The sequence below is a fragment of the Silene latifolia genome, chromosome X (assembly GCF_048544455.1).
Source record: "Silene latifolia isolate original U9 population chromosome X, ASM4854445v1, whole genome shotgun sequence".
Lineage (NCBI taxonomy): Eukaryota > Viridiplantae > Streptophyta > Magnoliopsida > Caryophyllales > Caryophyllaceae > Silene > Silene latifolia.
The window spans coordinates 337,870,484-337,893,214 of NC_133537.1; the positions used below are offsets into that span (position 1 = coordinate 337,870,484).

At 37.7% G+C, this 22,731-nt stretch overlaps 4 protein-coding genes across 4 annotated transcripts; all 4 read right to left on the bottom strand.

Moving 5' to 3' along the window:
• Window positions 1–1,479: 1,479 nt before the first annotated feature.
• LOC141619217 (wall-associated receptor kinase-like 6) lies at window positions 1,480–3,172 on the bottom strand. Its single transcript, XM_074436247.1, has 4 exons — window positions 3,093–3,172; window positions 2,105–2,950; window positions 1,902–2,018; window positions 1,480–1,809 (listed from the first exon to the last, which is right to left on the bottom strand). The coding sequence occupies exons 2-4, from the start codon at window positions 2,922–2,924 to the stop codon at window positions 1,577–1,579; spliced, it is 1,170 nt and encodes a 389-aa protein (XP_074292348.1). The 5' UTR covers window positions 2,925–2,950; window positions 3,093–3,172; the 3' UTR covers window positions 1,480–1,576.
• On the bottom strand, window positions 3,114–15,683 carry LOC141620996 (uncharacterized). The gene is made up of 8 exons (XM_074437726.1): window positions 14,500–15,683; window positions 14,289–14,411; window positions 12,824–13,732; window positions 11,799–12,664; window positions 10,395–11,709; window positions 5,756–6,618; window positions 4,355–5,666; window positions 3,114–3,196 (listed from the first exon to the last, which is right to left on the bottom strand). The coding sequence occupies exons 4-8, from the start codon at window positions 12,646–12,648 to the stop codon at window positions 3,190–3,192; spliced, it is 4,347 nt and encodes a 1,448-aa protein (XP_074293827.1). The 5' UTR covers window positions 12,649–12,664; window positions 12,824–13,732; window positions 14,289–14,411; window positions 14,500–15,683; the 3' UTR covers window positions 3,114–3,189.
• On the bottom strand, window positions 12,785–15,061 carry LOC141620997 (wall-associated receptor kinase 5-like). The gene is made up of 4 exons (XM_074437727.1): window positions 14,500–15,061; window positions 14,198–14,411; window positions 13,681–13,732; window positions 12,785–12,880 (listed from the first exon to the last, which is right to left on the bottom strand). Exons 1-4 carry the CDS (start codon window positions 15,059–15,061, stop codon window positions 12,785–12,787), a joined length of 924 nt encoding a protein of 307 aa, XP_074293828.1.
• A 1,649-nt stretch (window positions 15,684–17,332) lies between the features above and the next one.
• LOC141619218 (receptor-like protein CLAVATA2) lies at window positions 17,333–20,110 on the bottom strand. The gene has a single exon (XM_074436248.1). The coding sequence runs from the start codon at window positions 19,674–19,676 to the stop codon at window positions 17,463–17,465; it is 2,214 nt and encodes a 737-aa protein (XP_074292349.1). The 5' UTR covers window positions 19,677–20,110; the 3' UTR covers window positions 17,333–17,462.
• Window positions 20,111–22,731: the final 2,621 nt, after the last annotated feature.

A 22,731-nucleotide genomic window follows, 5' to 3' on the forward strand; every position in this document is an offset into this window, starting at 1 on the left:
TGTCGTGTCGTGTTTGACACTCGCAGCCGACTGTAGACGTTAAAAATATGACGCTTTTGGCCATAAACAAGGAAGTTGATTGATTTCAACATTCAGATAGTCTATTTTTTTGATTTTTTTTTTGTTTAACGAAACGCGCACTTAGTCGCATTACAATAGAGGAGGGGGCGGGGGGGATTCGAACCTGGTCCTATTGTTCACAATACCTCCGTCGTAATCACTAAACTAAGACATCTTCGTTACATTCAGATAGTCCATAAAACCCTAATGCAGCATCCCAGACTCTAGAAACATTTGAAGATTCAACAACCATGGAGTACAATCTTAAAACATTCTCGGAGTGGCAAAATTACGGCAAAAATATCGCAATTGCCGTTGTAATTGCCGTCCAAATTCAAGCTAAGGGTAGACATTTCACAATTTCTTTTCTATTGAATTTAAAAAATGAAGAACAAAGAAAAGAGAATGATCCTATTTATTAAACAAACCACCACAATGCTGATGTATCAACCTGTGGTTAAAATGCATATTTTTATTTTTTTATACAAGAGACCCACCATATTCTATCCTAACATTTCATTTAGAAAAATGATTTTGTTATTTATCACTGTTGTAAATTGTACATTATTAATTTGATTAATATTAACAAATATTATTGTTAAGTTAAAAATGATATAAAAAATAACATTTACTTAATAAAAACAATCAGTAAATAATCAATTTGTTAAATACTTCGTTGTTAATTTGACAGAAAAAAAAAAGAAAAAAAAGGACATAAAACCGAAAAGGAAAAATAGAAAATAGAACTACTACTAATATATGATTAAAAATGAAAAAAAAAAAAAAATACAAAAAATCTTATGGAAGTTTGATCTACAAAGTTGAGCTTACAAGTAAAACATTGACATAAATAATTTTTGAATCAGGCGCGAAATATTAAAATACTAAGATTGAGAAAATTATTAGGATTTTAGAAAGGCAAACAAACTAATTTTCTAAAAAAAAATGATCGAAACACGTGTTTATAAAATGCATACACAAAACTATCAATTGAAAATGGGGGGTCGGTCATCTAGATGAGCTAGATCCATTAATATTATTATGTTTGAAATATTTATAATATACCCTTAGATCAAATGGCTTGATTTAATTTAGGAATGAGGATGATCTTGAATAAGGGATAAATAGGGATTAATGATTTAAAAAAAAATTGAACTAGAGAGTGAACTCATCATCGGTCAAATAAAAATGAAGAAGAATTAAAAGTGAGTGCTAAATCGTGGATGTTGGGTAAAAATTATGAGAATCTGTAACAATATATAAAAACAACGTTTCAGAATAACACTCCTGTGCGCAATAATTCTTAAAAACAGACGGTCTCTGAGCTCAAATAACTTACACAGTATCAAAGAAATTAAAGAGTAGTCACGACTTGAATAAAACTTGCTTGAGTTAGAAGGTGCAATTTTTATTTCAGTTACATTAGCATTCATTTGGTTAAACTCTGTGAACATTTATTGTGCCGAAGAATCTCCATTTTCGGATCTAAGACCCTCAAGGACAATCGCTACTTGTTTCATTGTAGGTCGTTGCCTTGACCTCCTTGGCCGACTATTATCTTCTGATTTAAATGAATAGTAGCTACTTCTCCGACACCATCTGTAGAAGAAACTTGCTGTTGCAGCAACAAACCACCGTTATGGTTGAAGGTTTGAGCTCTTTGTTTGATTTCCTTCCTTCTTTTCAAAAAACACCGTAGACAACAACCACCAAGAGCTAAAAATAATGATCCAATTCCGACAGTGACGCCTGCAAAACAGCACAACATGTTTCATAAGAGGATCCAATTCAGTTAAAATTAAGTCGAAAAGAACAGGACCTTAGTATAATGGCCAAATCACCTATAACAATTCCAAGAAAGCGTGCCCGACTCTTGGTAGAAGGAAAGCACATTACTCGGGTATAATCATCTCCATCTACATAGCATTCGCCTTTGCACCCGCCACATTCTGGGATATCTGCAAACAGAGCAAACACAGCTGAAAAAACAACTTTCACATAAATTTGAAACGTATTAAATCCGACGAGGGTTCAACTAACTTACGTTGGCATCCGTTAAGCAGATAAGGATTCCCACCTAAACCCTTTCCTGGCGGGCATGCACACTTGTAATCGTAAATACCGTCTTCATAAATAACGCAGTTGGGATTGGCATTGTCGGAAGATAAACCAGGGAGGTATTCATAAACCCAGTTCAGTACAACTGGTATACGCGTACCATCTTGCCCGATGGACCAAACAGATTGAGGCTGCGACAAGTTAAGGTTGTCTAAGTAATTACCGTCTATCAAGAAGACGTAGCTGCAAGCACTGCTATTCCGAGTGAAATTCACGCTGTAAACATTCAAAGGGTACGGGGGATAAGTTAGGCAAACTGGTTCCGCATAGCTATCAGCCGAATCACAGACTGAGCCACATTGAGCCACTACTCTGTCTCCTCCATTGGAGAGAGCAGTAGCGGGGCAATGCACAGGGGCAAAAAAGTTCTCAGTGGAGAATGTGTAAGGACTTCCACTGAAGTCGGTACTTGTCCATGTTGAATTTCCGCTGCTGCAGTTAAATGAAAATGGAATATCCACACGCACTTCTGTTGACCCCAAGGCTATCTGGAACACTTGAAGGCCGAATTTGGAGAGGGTCGGAGTGAAATTGTCGCATGTAATAGAATACCATTCGGTGTAGTAGCAATTTGGTCCGATACCAAAGGGATATGGAATCGTAACATTTCCGCACTTATCCTGACAGCCAGGCTTTGCCATCATTGGCGGCCAAGCTGCATCAACAACTACTCCTGATAGCAATAGTATAACTGCTGTAACCGGAAGCATCATATGCAGGCTTATTAACCGAGTTCTATAAAGCATGTTTTCGATGTTTTGAATTATTGTATCTGCAGAACCGAAATGAGATTCAACTAAATAATAAAATTCTGAAGAAAAGTATTCGCAAACAATAAATGATGTTAACAGTCAAAACATAACAGCAGAGAAGAATCAAAACAGTGGCAACATAGTGGGAAGAAAACTGCTTACATTTCTTCGCCTGCGCTGCACAGAAGTTTCTTACAGCTTCAAATTGCAGGGCAGCATTCTCAGTCAGGACTCTTGGGAGATTGTAGGCTCCGCCACACTAGGTCCTTATCAACATATAATAATCAACTTCGTGAGATGAAAGGATACAAAATAGAAGCATGAGACAGCCAATATTGACATTTATTGTTCATAGACGGGAATTAATTTCCTTCAGCGACACACAATCACGGTATTAATTATTAAAGCACACGGTTCACATTTTAAGGCTTCATTTTAGAACAAAAATTGAAAACATCACGGAAAATAACCGTTCAGACACTTTCAGCCAACTGTAAATGTTAAAAATATGAGGCTTTTGGGCATGAACAAGGAGATTATCAACAACAACATAGTACAATCTTAAAAATTCACAGAATTGCACAAATTGCGGCAATCTATCGCAACTGCCGTTGTAACTGACATTTTTCCCAACTTTTTTTTACAGAATTTAGAAAAATGAAGAACAAGGAAGAAAAGAACTACCAGAATATCATCTCTCTATTCCTACTCCGACTTCATTAACCGCTATAGAAAAAAGTTTATCCTTTATATGCCGGATGCTCAATACATAGTTTATGCAATTGCCGCAAACCCGGCCTTTAATGTAAAGAGTCAAACATGTCACCAAAAGAGATTAATAGAGAAGAGTTTAGGCAATCAGGTACACGGTTGCTGGAAGACGAGAAAATTAGCAGCATAAAATGGCAATTCACAGTTTAAACCAGTGAAACATTAACCTAATCATGTAAAACTCAAGCCATTTATGGGAACAAAGGTGGTATAATGCATAATATCAGATTTTTGGTTTCAGCCAGTATTGGAATTAGTTGTCGAATAGTCGTAGCTTGATCTTGGTCATTGCGCTATAAATGCAGTCACGGACACATAAAACTTCACCATAGTCGTGATGCCAGGGCTCGTTATGAAGGATGGTTTGTCATATTTGCAGGAGTTCTATGTAATGAACAGTTTGCTTTAGTTCATCCTATTACAGACGCAAAGAATGATATCGATTCATTCCAATATAAGACATGGAGAGAAACACTTAGATATAGAACATCAAAACTTGTTCACAATATTTGATTCAAAACAAACTTTTTCACAATATATGATTATACAGAGTATATTTATTTTATTTTACACATAAAATTTACGTTTCATAATCAACACGCCTACGCACAGTAATTCCCAAAACAGACGGTCTCTGAGCTCAAAGAACTTACACAGTATCAAGGAACGAGAAGTCACGACGTGAAGAAAACGTCCCCGAGATAGAAGGAACCATCTCTATCTCGGTTAAATCAGCATTCATTTGGTTCAATTCTGGGAACGTTGGTTGTGTCGAAGAATCTCCATTTTCGGATCTAAGACCCTCAAGGACAGTCGCAACTTGTTTCATTGTAGGTCGTTGCTTCCCACTCGTGTTCAAGCATTCTTTCGCGAGGTTAGCGACAGTAAGGAACTCCTCCATTTTCCCCTCCTCCACGATTTGGCCATCTAATATATCCAACAATTGAGAATTTTCCATCACACTTAAAAATTCAAAAGACAAACTCCTCCATTCCTTGAATTGATCATCTGGAGATATAGGCCTTCGGCTAGTCAAGAGCTCAACAAGGACTACGCCAAAGCTGTAAACATCGCTCTTGTCAGTGAATTGGGTTGAGAAGAAATACTCTGGATCAAAGTATCCAAATGTGCCAGCCACTTGAGTAGTCAGGTGGGTCTGGTCAATCATAATGGTTCTTGAAATCCCAAAATCAGACACCTTTGCTCGATATTTCTCATCTAGTAGTATATTACACGACTTGATATCTCTGTGATAGATCGGAGCAGAGCACGATGAATGTAAGTAAGCAATTGCTCCAGCTGATTCTGACGCAATTTGCAAACGCATTGACCAAGAAATGCGAAAATCTTCACTTGGGTTATGAATATGCTCAGAGAGAGTTCCATTTGGAATGAACTCGTACACAAGTAAGGGTACATCGGTCTCCAAGCAACATCCGAGTAATTTAACCACATTCCTGTGGTTTATTTGAGATAGAATAACCACCTCGTTTATGAAAGGCGTGAGTTGGGCTTTATCGACCTTAGATTTCTTGACAGCTATGATCCTCCCGTCTGCTAAAATTCCTCTGTAGACCGTACCTTGACCTCCTTGACCGAGTATTCGGTTCTGATTGAAATGGTTTGTGGCTACTTCTAACTCCTCGACAGTGAACAGCTTAGCTTTTTCTACGACGCCTTCTGTAGAAGAAATTTGTTGTTGCAACAAGAGTCCACCATTAAGCTTGAAATTATGAGCCCTTTGTTTGTTCTCCTTCCTTCTTTTAAATAAACGCTGTAGCCTGTAAGCAACAAAAACAAAAAATAATGATCCAATTCCGACAATGTAGCGTATAATTGCCGAAATAATTATACTTCTTCCAGCAATGAGTGCCCTCCTTAGGGCAAGACCCTCGCATCCTATAGTGTTATAATCGTCTTCATCTACCCAGCATTCGCCTTTGCACCCGTCACATTCTGGGTTATCTGCAAACAGAGGAAACACGGCTGAAAAAACAACTTTCACATAAATTTGAAATGTATTAAATCCGACGAAGAGGGTTCAACAAACTTACATTGGCATCCATTAGGCAGATAAGGATTCCCTCCGAAACCTTGGGAGTGACATTCACATGTGTAATCATAAGTATCCACATCATAAATGCAGTTGGGATTCACATTGTCAGACGATAATTGGTAAACCCAGTTCAGAGCAACTGGTATACGAGTACCATTCCGACCGATGGACCAAACAGAATGAGGCTGGGACAAATGTAGGTCGTATAAGTAATTACCATCCACCAGGAAGACATAGCTGCAGGTACTGCTATTCCGAGTGAAATTCACACTGTAAACATTCAAAGGGTACGGCGGATCAGTTAGGCAAACTGGTTCAACGGTCTCGAATGATGACATATAGCTATCCTTCAAATTACAAACTGAGCCACATTGAGCCACAAGTTTGTCTCCACCGTCGAAGAAAGCAGTAGCTGGGCAATGCACTGGGGCAAAAACGTTGTAAGTAGTGGAGAATGTGTAGGGACTTCCGCTTAAGTCGGTACTTGTCCATGTCGAATTTACGCTGCTGCAGTTGAATGAAAATGGATAATACACTCGCACTTCTTGTGAACCCAAGTATATCTGGAGCACTTGAAGGCCGAATTTGGAGAGGGTCGGAGTGAAATTGTTGCATGTAATAGAATACCAATCATTGTAGTAGCAATTTGGTCTCATACCAAAGGGATATGGAATCGTAACATTTCCGCACTTATCTGGACAGCCAGGCTTCGCCATCATTGGCGGCCAAGCTGCATCAACAACTACTACTGATAGCAATAGTATAGCTGATGCAACTGGAAGCATCATATGCAAGCTCATTAACCTAGTTCTATCTATCATGTTTTCGATGTTATTGTTTTGCATTATTGTATCTGCAGAACTGAAATGAGATCCAACTAGTTAATAACAAATTCTAAAGAAAAGTATTAAGCCAACTATACAAGATGTTGACAGTGAAAAGATAACAGCAGAGACGAGTCAAAACAGTGGGAAATCACACATTAATAGGAAGCTTGGTTACCACAAGCTTGGTTACCACAAAATAGTGAATGATACAAAATAGAAGGATGAGGCAGCCAATATTGACATGTATTGTTCAGAGACACCAGTCCATGTCAACCCGAGATTTCCTTCTGCGACATACAAGCACGGAAATAATTGACAGGGTTCACACTTGAGCAGTTGACCAATACGATTGACCCAGCAATATGCTCCACAAGGAAGATCTTACTGATATTTTTCTAAATGGTATTCAGAAGTCAGAAACATATGATATAGAAAGACAAAACAGATCTAACAAAGACGAAAAAACTATATCAACTAGATCTTTGACCATAACTCTAAACTATATTACTCTTGACATTTCACTTTGGTCACGGGTCGAGTGTCAGACACTTGAAGTGCCGACAGGACACTATAACACTTCATTTTAGGCCAAAAACATTGAAATTTTAGCGGAAAATAACCGTTCAGACACTCTAACACCATGCCGTGTTTGACAACTCGCAGACGGCTGAAGATGTTAAACATATGGCGCTTTTGGCCATAAACAAGGAAGTTGATTGATTTCAAGTTTCAACATTCAGATAGCCAATAAAGCCTGAATTCAACATCCCAGAATCTAGAAACATTTGAAGATTATCAACAACTACGGAGAACCATCTTAAACAGTCACAGACTCACAGTCACAGAATGGCACAAATTACAGCAATATATCACATCGCCGTTTTAATTGACGTCCAAATTCAAATGAAGGGAATGAAGACATTTATCCAAATTCTTTTGACAGAATATACAAAAAGGAAGAATAAGGAAGAAAGAATTACCAGAATACCATTTCCTCCACCACATATTGACTTCTTTGTCCTCTTTAGTCTGCATGTGCAATACATAATTCATGCATATCTTGTCGAATCAGAGCATTCAATAAACAGATCTGCCACCTCCGTCAGGGACCAAGTAAGTTGCCAAGAACTGGGTAAAATATACAAGAAATCTTTTAACTTTCTATACACAATGGTCCTACATTTTTTTTCCATTTCTCGAGCGAGGTGAACAAAAGAGAGCAATGAGGGTAACATAGCAAGTTACAGCAGCAGCTACACAATATCTACACACAAATCGGGCCCCCATCCAAATCGTCCTTAAACGAGTCTCCAGGGCTCCAGGCAATGAAGGAATAGTTGGTGGCTCACACTTACCAGCGGAAATCTCAATGCATAGTGCTGGATTACCCGTAAATGTTCCGGGGAATCACCAGTTCCTTGAACAAATCCCGAGAGCGAGTTGTAGGACAAATTTAGCACTGAGAGTTCCTGAAGGTCAGAAATATTATGGGACAGGTCTAGACCCCTTAAATTCCACATCTTTCCTAAACCCACAGGAATCTGTCTCTCCAGAAGATTGAAGGACAACTGGACAAGTTTAGATACTCCAAACCGTGTAAAGCGAATAGACGCCCCTGGAAATCTTCGTTCAGCTGGTTATCTGACAGGTCAATGACTCAGTGCCAACCGGAGAAAGTAGCATATAGGCAAAACTCACTTCATTTCTACCCATTAGCAAATCCGAAATTTGAATCTCCATATTCTTAGCTGAAAGCAACTTTTCACCGGTATCCATATCATCAATCACTGCATTGTTAAAGTTCTTACTGATGTTGAAGTTATCTTCCAGTATAAAGCTGGAAAACTTGTTTCCTGAGAGATCGAGAGTACTGATGGACGGGAGTGTGAAGAGCCAGCCTGCAACTCGCCCTTCAAACTTGTTTTGAGCAAGAGACAAGAACTTGAAATTGAACCATCTGCTCATTGCATCATTCAAATGTCCAGATCAAAGACGTGTGTATGGAATATGGAACTTTTGTTTATCCTACTGAAAACACCACTATGCCAAGAGACGACAAGGTTAAGTAGTAGTTCCCCAGTACATTATCTTCCTCACCCCTAAAATCACCCTTATCCTCTGGGGTGTAGGTGAAAAACAAGAAACGGAAGTATCACTTACTATGATTCCAGGGGGTCAAATAATCTGTATCGATCCAACATCCTACTTGTACTCATATATTCACACAGGTCATAACTTAAAACAGAACATTAATCTGTATTTAATCGCAATAGAAAGTAGGCAATTGACAAAATTAGAAAAGAAGACGATTGAAATGTGTTTACTAGGCTGTCCATCGAAACCAATGCGTTTAATTTAACCTCCAATTTCTCCCAACTGTGTACCTCTTTATAGTGCAGATTTGCGCTCAGTTAAATTTCTCCCAACTGTGTACCAATGCGTCTAACAAAATGCCAGGGTCAAAAACAAACTGATAAAAACAAATTGGTTCAGATAGCGTATACCATACTAAATAATCATAATCGATATTCAGGGTACCCTTATAAAAGGGAAGGCATAATGCCACTCCGAAATCACTAATGCCACTCATTTTTGTGAGACGATGAATAGATTAATGAACAGAAACGTCACTTTCTGTGTCAACAAAAGGAAGAGAAGGGTTAATTGTGACCTGAAAATAAGGATATTCCGAGTATAAATTACCATTATTAGCTTGTCCGGTTGGTTCAGGCATTGTATCGAACACTTGGTGCGCATCTGCCATTTCTTCTTTTTCTTGTGTAGTTTTTGCCCCTTTAACCATCTCTAAAAAAATGAAGTCTGGTACATACAGGCATATTATGAAACAGGCTGTGAGCCGTTGGTACATAAGCCGGCGCAATATCGTAAATATTTACACCAGGTTTGAGCTTGTTAATGTCATTCAATACGCTATTGTCATCAGCTAAGTTGCACCAAAACGGACACGGACACGGACACAACACGGACATGTGATACGGCATCTCATGAAATTTAGGACACGGGTCACGCTATTTAAATTTAATAAAAAAACATATGTTATGGTTATAAATAACGTATGACTTTATTTTTGTATGTATTTGATACTAAATTCAGGTAATTGAAGGTAAAATTTGACCTTTAACTATAACTATTTCTCATTTCCCACCCAAACCAATCTTCTAATCAATCTCTTTTGACAATTTATTCATCGTCTAAACTATAACATATTTAGCCGTGTGTCCAACGAGTGTCGGACACGGTGTCGGACACGGGATGGCTAGTTACAGGAATAGTCGTAAAAGGGACGGAACTCGAGTTACTCGACCAACCTCCAGTTACTTTCAAAGTGAGAGTTTTTGTTTCTTGACTAATTTCACTTTGGCGTTGTATGTTTAATTCGCAACAGTGAGTTTAGCAGGTTGAGTCGAGTATAAGCGCTTGTGTTTTGGTAAAACATTGGTTTGTAGGATGCTGATAGCAAACAGTAAGCGTAAAATGGCAATTCACAATTTAAATCAGCAAAACATGAATCTAACCATGTAAAACTTATTCATAATATCAGATTTTCAGGAGTTCTATAGAACATCAGAACTTATTCATAATATTTGATTCACAAAAAAAAAAAATATTCACAATATAAGAAATGATGATACCATATATGGTTATACAGAGTATATTTAAGAAATGATGATACCATATATGGTTATACAGAGTATATTTAATTATACACATAAAATTAACGTTTCAGAATCAACACGCCTACGCGCAGTAATTCCCAAAACATACGGTCTCTGAGCTCAAAGAACTTACACAGTATCAAGGAACAAGTAGTCACGACGTGAAGAAAACGTGCTAGAGATAGAAGGAACCATCTCTATCTCAGTTAAATCAGCATTCAGTTGGTTCAATTCTGGGAACGTTGGTTGTGTCGAAGAATCTCCATTTTCGGATCGAAGACCCTCAAGGACAGTCGCGACTTGTTTCATTGTAGGTCGTTGCTTCCCACTCGTGTTCAAGCATTCTTTCGCGAGGTTAGCGACAGTAAGGAACTCCTCCATTTCCCCCTCCTCCACGATTTGGCCATCTAATATATCCAACAACTGAGAAGTTTCCATCACACTTAAAAAATCAGAAGACAAACTCCTCCATTCCTTGAATTGATCATCTGCAGATATAGGCCTTCGGCTAGTCAAGAGCTCAACAAGGACTACACCAAAGCTGTAAACATCGCTTTTGTCAGTGAATTGGGTTGAGAAGAAATACTCTGGATCAAAGTATCCAAATGTGCCAGCCACTTGAGTAGTCAGGTGAGTCTGGTCAATCATAATGGTTCTTGAAATCCCAAAATCAGACACCTTTGCTCGATATTTCTCATCTAGCAGTATATTAGACGACTTGATATCTCTGTGATAAATAGGGGCAGAGCACGATGAATGAAGGTAAGCAATTGCTCCAGCTGATTCTGACGCAATTTGCAAACGCATTTGCCAAGAAATGCGAAAATCTTCACTTGGGTTATGAATATGCTCAGAGAGAGTTCCATTTGGAATGAACTCATACACAAGTAAGGGTACATCGGTCTCCAAGCAACATCCGAGTAATTTAACCACATTCCTGTGGTTTATTTGAGATAGGATAACCACTTCGTTTATGAATGGCGCGAGTTGGGCTTTATCGACCTTGGATTTCTTGACAGCTATGATCTTCCCGTCTGCTAACATCCCTCTGTAGACTGTACCTTGACCTCCTTGACCGAGTATTCGGTTCTGATTGAAATGGTTTGTGGCTACTTCTAACTCGTCAACAGTGAAAAGCTTAGCTTTATCTACGACACCTTCTGTAGAAGAAATTTGTTGTTGCAACAAGAGTCCACCATTAAGCTTGAAATTATGAGCCCTTTGTTTGTTATCCTTCCTTCTTTTAAATAAACGCCGTATCCTGTAACCAACAAAAACAAAAAATAATGATCCAATTCCGACAATGTAGCGTATAATTGCCGAAGTAATTATACGTCTTCCAGCAGTGAGTGCCCTCATTAGGGCAAGACCCTCGCAACTTGTAGCGTTATAATCGTCTCCATCTACCCAGCATTTGCCTTTGCACCGCCGGTCACATACTGGGTTATCTGCAAACAGAGGAAACACGGCTGAAAAAACAACTTTGACATAAATTTGAAATGTATTAAATCCGACGAAGAGGGTTCAACAAACTTACATTGGCATCCATTAGGCAGATAAGGATTCCCACCGAAACCTTGGGACTGACATTCACATGTGTAATCATAAGTATCCACATCATAAATGCAGTTGGGATTCACATTGTCAGAAGATAATTGGTAAACCCAGTTCAGAGTAACTGGTATACGAGTACCATTCCGACCGATGGACCAAACAGATTGAGGCTGGGACAATTCCGACCGATGGACCAAGTTGTATAAATAAGTAGGATCCACCAGGAAGACATAGCTGCAGCTATTCCGAGTGAAATTCACGCTGTAAACATTCAAAGGGTACGGGGGATAAGTTAGGCAAACTGGTTCAACGGTCTCGAATGATGACATATAGCTATCCTTCAAATTACAGACTGAGCCACATTGAGCCACTAGTTTGTCTCCGCCGTTGGGGAAAGCAGTAGCTGGGCAATGCACGGGGGCAAAAACGTTATAATTGGAGAATGTGTAGGGACTTCCGCTCAAGTCGGTACTTGTCCATGTCGAATTTACGCTGGTGCAGTTGAATGAAAATGGATAATACACTTGCACTTCTTGTGAACCCAAGTATATCTGGAGCACTTGAAGGCCGAATTTGGAGAGGGTCGGAGTGAAATTGTCGCATGTAATAGAATACCAATCATTGTAGTAACAATTTGGTTCCATCCCAAAGGGATATGGAATCGTAACATTCCCGCACTTATCCCGACAGCCAGGCTTTGCCATCATTGGCGGCCAAGCTGCATCAACAACTACTCCTGATAGCAATAGTATAACTGCTGTAACCGGAAGCATCATATGCAAGCTTATTAACCTAGTTCTATCTATCATGTTTTCGATGTTATTGTTTTGCATTATTGTATCTGCAGAACTGAAATGAGATCAAACTAGTTAATAATAAAATTCTGAAGAAAAGTATTAAGCCAACTATACACGATGTTGACAATGAAACGATAACAGCAGAGAAGAGTCAAAACTGGGAAATCACAGATTAATAGGAAGCCAAAATAGTGAGACGAAAGCTGATTACTTTTCTTCTTCTGGACTGCACAGACGTTTCTTCCAGCTTAGAACACGACATTTTAATCTATTACCATCAGAAACCAGGAATCGTCAAAATGCAGGATATCATTTTCTCTCAGTAGTCTTGACTTCTTGAGTTATGCTCCGCCACACTAGGTCCTTATCGACATAAACCGGAACTATAATAATCAAACTTCATGATAGTGAATGATACAAAATAGAAGGATGAGGCAGCCAATATTGACATGTATTGTTCAGAGACACCAATCCATGTCAACCCGAGATTTTCTTCCGCGACACACAAGCACGGAAATATTGGACAGGGTTCACACTTGAGCAGTTGACCAATACGATTGACCCAGCAATATGCTCCAGAAGGAAGATATTACTGATATTTTTCTAAATGGTATTCAGAACCGCATGATATAGAAAGACAAAACAGATGTAACGACGAAGAAGAAACTATATCAACTAGATCTTTGATCATTACTCTTGACATTTCAGCATTTCACTTTGGTCATGTGTCGTGTGTCAGACACTTGAAGAGTCCGACACGAAACTGTAACACTTCATTTTAGACAAAAAAATTGAAAATTTTGCAGAAAATAATCGTTCGGATACTCTGACACCATGTCGAGTTTGAGAATCGCAGCCGACTGTAGATGTTAAAAATATGACGCTTTTGGCCATAAAACAAGGAAGCTGATTGATTTCAACATTCACATAGCCTATTAAACCCTAATTTCAGCATCCCAGACTTCAAACGTTCTCAGAATTTCACAAATTCAAACTAAGGGAAGACATTTTCCCCAATTTCTTCTCTATAGAATTTTAAGAAATGAAGAACAAAGAAAAGAGAATTACCAGAATATGATCTCCCTTTTCATACTTCATAAACCATGTTTTTTTGGATGCCCTGTCAAACGAAATCGGACAGATTGAGTAAAAATGGTTTAGTTATAGGAAGTCTGGAACAGTCGTAATTGGGATGAAACTCGTGTTACCACTAACTTCACTTTGTTGTCGTAAAGTTTAATTTGCAACAGGGAGTTTGGAAGGTAGAGTCGAGTATTAGCGCTTGTGTTTCTGTAAGTAAACCGGTTTGTAGGATGTTGATGGCAAACAATAAGGGGAATACAAGGAAAAAGCTTGTCTATATTCTGGATGCTTAATACATAATTCCTATCAGAACATTCAATCAAAAGATCTTACCAATGGAGGTTCCATACCAAAATGAGATGGCATTACGATATGATACCGAGTCTCGGTACCATCCCATCAAACTCTCGCATGCAACATACAGTCAGTACAGGGTCCATTAAAATGATGAACCCTACAAGAGCATGTGAGAAGGCGATAGTGCGATACCAAGACTCTGTACCATCCGTTCCTAGATGGGAGTTTAATATGTGGCTGATACAACATCGAAGATAAATTGAGGAACATAATGTATAGGATAATTGCCAAATCACCTTTAACAACACCAACAAGGTGCGCCCTACTCTTGAACTTGGGAAAAGGCAAGCAGGTTGCTCGGGTCAAATCATCTCCATTTACAACGCAATCGCCATTGCACCCGTCACAATCTGCGACATCTGCAAACAGAGCAAGCACAGCTGAAAAAACACAACTTTCACATAAATTTGAAACGTATTAAATCCGACGAGGGTTCAACAAACTTACATTGGCATCCATTAGGCAGATAAGGATTCCCACCTAAACGTTGTGCTGACGGAAATTCACATGTGTAAGTACCATCTTCTTCAGAACTAATGCAGTTGGGTTTGTCATTGTCGGAAGATGAACCAGGGAGGTATTCGTAATCCCAGTTCAGTACAACTGGTATACGCGTACCATCCCAAACAGATTGAAGCTGGTACAAGTTAGGACTGTCCAAGTAATTACCATCTACCAAGAAGACATAGCTACAAGTACCGGTACTGTTATTCTGAGTGAAATTCACGCTGTAGACATTCAAAGGGTACGGGAGATCAGTTAGGCAAACTGATTCCTCAGTGTCCGGAGGCCACATATATCCATCATTATCTGAAAATGGAATATCCACTCGCACTTTTGTTGGCACCAAGCCTATCTGGAGCACTTGAAGGCCGAATTTGGAGAGAGTCGGAGTGAAATTCTCACATGTAATAGAATACCATTCGGTGTAGTAGCAACTTGGTCCCATACCAAAGGGATATGGAATGGTAACATTTCCGCACTTATCCTGACAGCCAGGCTTTGCCATTGGAAGCATCATATGCAAACTTACAAACTAAGTTCTACCGAACATGTTTTCAGTATGTTTTGCATTGTATGATCTGCAGAACCGGAATGAGATTCAACTAATAAATACTTACATTCAGAAGAAAAGTATTAAGCAAAGTATACATGATGTTGATAGGATTCCAGGGTCAAATAATCCATGTTAACCCGAGATTTCCTTCACACGGAAGTATCATTTACTAGGATTCCCGGGTCAAATAATCTGTATTGATCCGACATCATACTTGTACTCATATAATCACACACAATTCATAACTTAAGACGGTTGAAATGTGTTCACAAGGCTGTCCATGCAGACCAAATGACCAATACGTCTAATATAAACTCCAATTTCTCCCAACTGTTTATAGTTCGATGTTCAACTCAAAAACCTTTCAGTAAAGAAAGATTTTAGAACTGCATGTTCAGATAGCGTATACCATACCAAATAATCATAATCGATATTCAGGTACCCTTATATAAAGGGAAGGCATAATGCCACTCCGAAATCACTAATGCCACTCATTTTTGTGAGACGGTGAATAGTAACATGCCCTTAGACTTAACTTGAACAGAAACATCACTTTCTGTGTCAACAAAAGTGAGAGAAGCTTAATAGAACTCACCCTAATCACATTAGCTTGTCCGGTTGGTTCAGGCATTGTATCGAACACTTGGTGCGCATCTGCCATTTCTTCTTTTTCTTGTGTAGCTTTTAACCATATCTAAAAAAATGAGGTCCGGTACATACAGGCATCTTATGAAACAGGCTGTGGGACGTTGGTACATAAACTGGCACAATATCGTAAATATTTGGGTCATGAACACCATTTACACCAGGTTTGACCTTGTTAATGTCATTCAATGCGCTATTGTCTACCTTGTGAGATATGGTGTCCTAGTGTCCTAGGGGCTAGGACACCCCAAACCTAAAAAAAAAATTATACTTCCTTCGTTACGGTTATTTGTTGTCCTATTTTATTTTGGTTGTCTCAGTTAATTATAGCAAATCTTATCTTTTATATTCAGGTGGGATTTGGCCAGCTTTAAAAGTGTTTTTGTAATTAAAAGTGTTTTTAAAAAGCCAAAAGTTAATTAGGGCCATGTTTGGGCTCACTTTAAAAAAAACGGTTTGTTTTTGCTTTTAGAAAATAGTTTTTTAATAAGCTACTTCTTGACAAAACTGTTGGTGTTTGGCCTAATATTTTACAAAAAATCGACTTTTCAACAAGACTTTTTACATCAGCAGATCAAAAATGAAAATTTTGTTAAAAATTATATATCAAGATGGGTCTTGATTTGTAGAGAATGAAAAAATATGAATTAATAAGTATTTATTTTATTTTATTTTATTTCGACATGTTTACAACATACAATTTGTCATTTAAGCATTACAAATCTTTAAAATAAAAGTAAAAGTTATAAGCATCAAATTGGTGATTCTACTTCTCACTCTAAAAATTGGTTTTTGGGCTTAAAAGAAGTTGTTTTAACTTCTTCAAAATTGATTGTTTTCTATCAAAAAAAAAAAAATTGATTGTTTAGCCTAACTTGTGCTTATTCAGTGGAAAAACACTTTCAAAAGTCGGGCCAAACAGCACCTAGGGATTAAAAGTGTTTTTAAAAAGCTAAAAGTTGATAACTAAGCCCTAAAAGTAGAAATATGAAATTGTTACTTCTACTTTTCACTCTAACGCCTAAAAAGCCCAAAAAAATAGTTAGGTCAAATATAAATATTTATTAAAAAAAATGTTTTTACAAAAGTTTGGCCAAACAACCGAATTTTTTCCGAAAAGTAACTTGTGAATAAAGTCATTTTAAAAAAACAAAAGTTATTTTACATAAACAAGGCCAAACAACGCCTCAATTTGGTCCATTTATCAACCTATAATTGGATTTCAAAGAATAACAATTGACCGGAACGACGGAGGGAGTAATATCTTTTGGGTTGTGACGAGAGAGGACCCCGGAGAATTAGTAGTCGGACACCACATCTACAAACTTGCACTTATCTCATGCAAAAAAAAAGAAAAATAATGTAAAGAAATAGCCAAATATAAGTCGAAATTGCAAACGAGAAATAGGAATATCCGTCGGATAGAGTACAGGATATGGCCAAATATATAATCGTGTTTCAAACTTAATTTTAAAATAAATTCAAAAGTATGGATATCCGCATCCAAACATTTGGTTTGAATATTGGATATCTAACTTCAGGATTTCTGATATGGATATCCGATCCGAACTAGCACTTTAAATTGAATATTCGATCCGTACTCTGCCCTATATTGACAAAGCTTGGTCCGCCACCTTTGTCAGGGACCAAGTTGTCAAGAACTGGGTAAAATATACAAGAAATCTCTAACTTTCTATATACAATGATCCTAAATTTTTTCCCCTAGGATATAGTTTCTCGAGCAAGGTAAACAAAAGAGAGCAATGAGGGTAACATAGAAAGTTACAGCAGCAGATACACAAAAAATCCACACAGAAATTGGGCCTCCATCTAAATCGTCCTTGAACGAGTCTCCAGGCAATGCAGGAATAGTCGGTGGCTCACACTTACCAGCGGAAATCTCAATGCATAGTGCTGGATTACCAGTAAATGCTCCGGGAAATCTCCAGTAACCTTGCTTTCTCGAAACAAATCCTGAGAGCGAGTTGTACGACAAATTTAGCACTGACAGTTCCTGAAGGTCAGAAATATTAGCCAGGATCGGACCTGAAAGCGAATTATGAGACAGGTCTAGAGCCCTTAAATTCCACATTTTTCCTAAACCCACAGGAATCTGACCCTCCAGAAGATTGAAGGACAAGTTTAGATACTCCAAACCGTGTAAAGCGAATAGACTCTCCGGGATATCTCCGTTCAGCTGGTTATCTGATAGGTCAATGCCTACCGGGGAAAGTAGCTTATATGCAAAACTCACTTCATTTCTAACCATTAGCAAAACCGAAATTTGAATCTCCATATTCTTAACTGAAAGCAACTTTTCACCGGTATCCATATCATCAATTACTGCATTGTTAAAGTTCTTACTGATGTTGAAGTTATCTTCGGGTATAAAGCTGGAGAACTTGTTTCCTGAAAGATCGAGAGTACTGATGGACGGGAGTGTGAAGAGCCAGCCTGGAACCCGACCTTCAAATTTGTTTTGAGCAAGAGACAAGAACTTGAGATTCAACCATCGGCTCATTGCGTCATTTAAAGGTCCGGAAAGGTTGTTGGAGCTAAAATCCACGACTTCCAGCGACTTGCACCCTGCTAGGGTTTGAGGCATTTGACCCGAGACATTGTTGTTGCTAATGTCTAGTATCTTCAAACTGTTTAATGCATCGAGTTCTGGTGGGATTTCACCAGAAAGATTGTTGTTGCTGAGTATTAGTGCCAAGAGCTGAAAACACCCAACAATGTTCAACGGAATTGAACCCGATAGAACATTGTATGACAGATCAATGGCTTGGAGGTACGTCATGTTGCCAATGCTCTCGGGAATGTGCCCGGTAAGTGAATTATGCGAGAGAAACAATGCCTGCAAGCTTTTCAGCTCCGTGATTTTCAGGGGAATGTCACCAGAAAACTGATTGTGGGAGAGATCGAGAACAAGAAGGCCCGACTTATCAGTTGTTTCTGCGACTTTGCTAGGAAGCGGACCTGACAACTCATTGAAACTCAAATCTAGAGAAAGGAGCTTATCTGAGAACACTAGCATTGGCGGAATCTCATACTGAATCCCGTTGTTGGACAGATTAAGCTGCCTTAAAGCTCGTAGGGAGGACATACAAGAGGGTATCCTACCGACAAATGAATTGTTTGCCATGTTAAGAACAGTAAGAGACTGAGCACAACCATTAAAACAAGGCAAAGTGCCGGAAAGCGTATTTGATGCCAAACTCAGAAACTCTAATGGCTGGTGAAACTCACTAATCTTCCCAAACAGCCTGTTATCAGAAAGATCCAAATACACGAGAGACTCCAACCGAGAAAGACATCCCGGTATCTCCCCTCCAAATGAATTTGAACCCAAATCAATTCTTTCAAGATTATTCGAAAAATTACCAATCCACATTGGTAAATCCCCTCCTAAATACCCATTATCATTCAGAATAAGCTCCCTCAAATGCTTCAACCTCGAAATTGTATCAGGAACAACCCCTCCAAGACTGTTATGACCAAGATCAAGCACCCTCAAACCCAAAAGATTTCCCAAACAAGACGGTATACTCGAACTCAAATTATTATGAGACAAAACCAGACTTTGGAGATGCAACAGATTGCATAAACTAGGATTAATTGTGCCAGACAAGTTCATATAGCTAAGGTTCAACTCCTTGACCCTACCGGTCCGATTTTCACATGTAACACCAGTCCAACTAGAGCAATTCAACCCGACCCAACTCGACAAACCCGGGTCAGAGTAAACAATCTTGGATTTAAACACAGTAAGTGACAATCTATCTTGTGGATGAACATCAACAGCTGAAATTACACTAGGGTTCACCATAATCAACAAGAACAACACCAAAACAAATGGCATAATATGTAAATTAATCCAACCACAAGGGTAAAATTGGAAACCCCACCTCCTATCTTCCATGAAAGGTATGAAGCTTAAAGCTAAGTGGGCCCACCAACAATAAAGCAAAAATGGTGGAAAAAAGTGAGCATTAACAAGGTAAAGGTAACTAATTTGTAATGTAAAACTAAAAATAATTCTTCTCTTCTTTTAATAATAAAGCAAAAATGGTAAAGTTCAAAACTTTCCTTCAATTTATATGATAATGTGACAATAATATGATAATAATATGACCAAAGTTATGATCTTTTTGGGATTAAAGTGAAACCCACCAAATATAATGACTAAAAATGAAGTAAATTAATGAAATTTACCTCAAAATGGTGATTAATATGATTTTTCTTCAACTAATTATTGAAAAAACCCAATAATATTCTTCAATTTACATGATTTTTGACAATAATATGACCAAAGTTGTAATCTTTTTGGAATTTAAGAGAAAGCCAACAAAGATAATGACTAAAAATGAAGCAAATTTACCTCAAAAATGTGATTAATATGATTTTTCTTCAACTAATTATGATACACCCAATAATGTTCTTCAATTTATGATAATGTGATAATAAAATGAGAATAATATGAACAAAGCTGAAATCTTTTTGGAGTTTAAAGGAAAACCCACCAAAGATAATGAGTAAAAATGAAGTAAATTTATGAAATTTATGAGAAATGAGAAGAAATGAAAGAAAAAGAGATGAAGAAAAATGTAAGAAGAAAGAGAGAAACAAGAACAAACATTCTTGTTTATTGTCTTGTTTCAAGAAATTTCAAAAACATGGAGTGATTGTGTATAAAAAAAAGCATTAATTAAATGTGAAGACAGACATATTTATGTGAGAATTGAGAAAATTCTTTCTTTATTTCAGGGACTTTAAATAATGATGATGATAATAACTGTATAGTGTATAGTTTTAAGAGATGGTGAGATACTGAGATACTGCAATTATTTAATGAACACAAAAAATATGCTCTTTCTTTCGGCAGCTTTGTAATTTGGGTAGAGATAGAGAGAGGGGAAGGAGGAAGGCACAATGGGAGTATTGGGAGATAGCGGATTCTCGGTTTCATTTTATGTCTCGTTTTGTGTCGAATTATTTTTATTTATAAATTTTCTTTGAAATTGAAGTATGTCTTAAACTTAAAATGGGTTAAGTATACTGGTAAATAAGGCTTGTTTTTTCCGATTTAATTTTAGCTCTCATTTAGCTCACTTCAGTTCAGCTCAAACTTCAATTGGATTCAGCTCCATACAGCTCACTTTAATTCAGTTCAGCTCAATTCAGTTCAGTTCAGCTTAATTCATCCTAAAAGAATACTTCAATTAGACTTTGTTTCATCTTAAGACAGATAATGTCGTACTCAAAGAGATCTCCAAACTTTATCGTCCTGTGATATTTTTATATATATTTGTATGATTATGCTTAGAACTATAGACCCTGTTCTTTTGCCTTAATTTCAGCTCATTTCAGTTTAGCTTTTAGTTTAATCGAGTTTAACTCAGCTCAACTTTATTCAATGTAATTCAGCTTATTTTATCCGAAAAAAATTGAGTCTTGTATTAAATTAAGAGATATTCAAAAATAAGATAGAATAGGAAAATGGAGACAAAAAAAACGGGCTTAGAAAAGGACATTGGGTATTGTAAACGTGTGCGAGTATGAAGCGTGAAATTGTGAATGCTTTTTTCCTGATAAGAAATTAAGAACGGTAAAGTAGTCTAGAGTGAGTGAGAGTGTGTGTGGGGAAGAGACTGGTTTAGCATCTTTTTTGCCTTTTCTTACTTTGCGTTACCTACAAGCTTATTTTGTGTTCACTCAATTGAATTGGATGAAAAACAATTCTATCTTCACAAATTCTCATTGAAGACATGACATATCCGTCACAAGCTGAAGACGGATACCATTTTACCTCACAAAGTACCCACTTTTTCTCTCTCTGCAACACTATTCATGTGGTCCCCTTTCTCCACTAACCCATTTTGTTACCATTTTATCTCACAAAATATCCGTCATAAATGGTAACCCGTCACAAGGGAGACCAATTGTTCTATCTTCGATTTTGATTGTTCTATTGAGATACAATAAGTCTTAGCATCAGACGGTTTGAAATAAGACGAATTAAATGTCACCATTTTTTTAATAGAATATAATCATTTAATGACAAAATGTTATAACTAAAGTTGTCACTTTTTACCCTGAATACGATGGTCACATTTTATCAAAAAATAGTATTCCCTCCTAGTCTGAGTGTTGGTTCCCTTTCTTTTGGGCACCAAAATTAAGGAAATGAATTTGAACCACACAAAACACCCTACCCCACATGGAATTGAATTTGGACCACACAAAACTTACCAAAAAAGAAAAGAGGAACCAACACCCGACTAGCATGGAAATGGAAAGAGGAACCAACACTCAGACTAGGAGGGAGTAACATTTTATCGTAAAATGGCTACATTTAGTCCGTCTTATTTCAGACGAGAAATAGTCTGTCTGAAATAAGAATTTGCGATTGGGATAATATCATACTGATGTTAATTGAAAGAGGACCGGGTAAACGGATCAATCTGGTCGGGATAATATCAACGGATCAATCTGGGCAGGTTATTTCGGGGTTGCAAGAATTTTGGTTAAACTGGGTTGTTTCGATTCTTGGTCGTATTCAATTTGTTATTATCAAGTTATTTAAAGAAAAAGATGTAACAATATACATATTGAATCGGCATATTTGAGTAAGGTTCATTTAGGATACAGATCAAGCTCAGGTTCTCGAATTGGGATGTTAGGTTAAGGTTATTCAGGTATCTTTCGTGTAGAGTTGATTTTGCCAGGTCCAGTTGAAGAATCATTAGAAGCCAATAGAGGTAGCATCGTACGACACAATAAGTGGTAATGGATAGAGTTGGTAAGACTGACCCGACCCGAGTGATCTAACTTGAACCCAAGCAAACCCGACCTGATGATCGTGACCCGAATTGATGACCCAACAATTATTAAGCTTAATATTGATCAAAATGAAAGTGATTTTGTGTTTAGATTGACACGTTTAACTTAATAATAATGAAGTAAGTAAACTAAAT

Excerpts from the sequence above, each read along its gene's own strand:
- LOC141620997 (XM_074437727.1), bottom strand. The coding sequence starts at position 15,061 with ATGGCAAAGCCTGGCTGTCAGGATAAGTGCGGAAATGTTACCATTCCA. Across the intron at positions 14,412-14,499 it reads TCTGCCTAATGGATGCCAAT|ATGTCGCAGATTGTGACGGG; the intron begins GTAAGTTTGTTG and ends CTCTGTTTGCAG. Across the intron at positions 13,733-14,197 it reads CTCCCATCTAGGAACGGATG|GGCATCCAAAAAAACATGGT; the intron begins GTACAGAGTCTT and ends TTCGTTTGACAG.
- LOC141620996 (XM_074437726.1), bottom strand. The coding sequence starts at position 12,648 with ATGCAAAACAATAACATCGAAAACATGATAGATAGAACTAGGTTAATA. Across the intron at positions 11,710-11,798 it reads TCTGCCTAATGGATGCCAAT|ATAACCCAGTATGTGACCGG; the intron begins GTAAGTTTGTTG and ends CTCTGTTTGCAG. Across the intron at positions 5,667-5,755 it reads TCTGCCTAATGGATGCCAAT|ATAACCCAGAATGTGACGGG; the intron begins GTAAGTTTGTTG and ends CTCTGTTTGCAG.
- LOC141619217 (XM_074436247.1), bottom strand. The coding sequence starts at position 2,924 with ATGCTTTATAGAACTCGGTTAATAAGCCTGCATATGATGCTTCCGGTT. Across the intron at positions 2,019-2,104 it reads TCTGCTTAACGGATGCCAAC|ATATCCCAGAATGTGGCGGG; the intron begins GTAAGTTAGTTG and ends CTCTGTTTGCAG. Across the intron at positions 1,810-1,901 it reads CTTTCTTGGAATTGTTATAG|GCGTCACTGTCGGAATTGGA; the intron begins GTGATTTGGCCA and ends GCTGTTTTGCAG.
- LOC141619218 (XM_074436248.1), bottom strand. The coding sequence starts at position 19,676 with ATGGAAGATAGGAGGTGGGGTTTCCAATTTTACCCTTGTGGTTGGATT.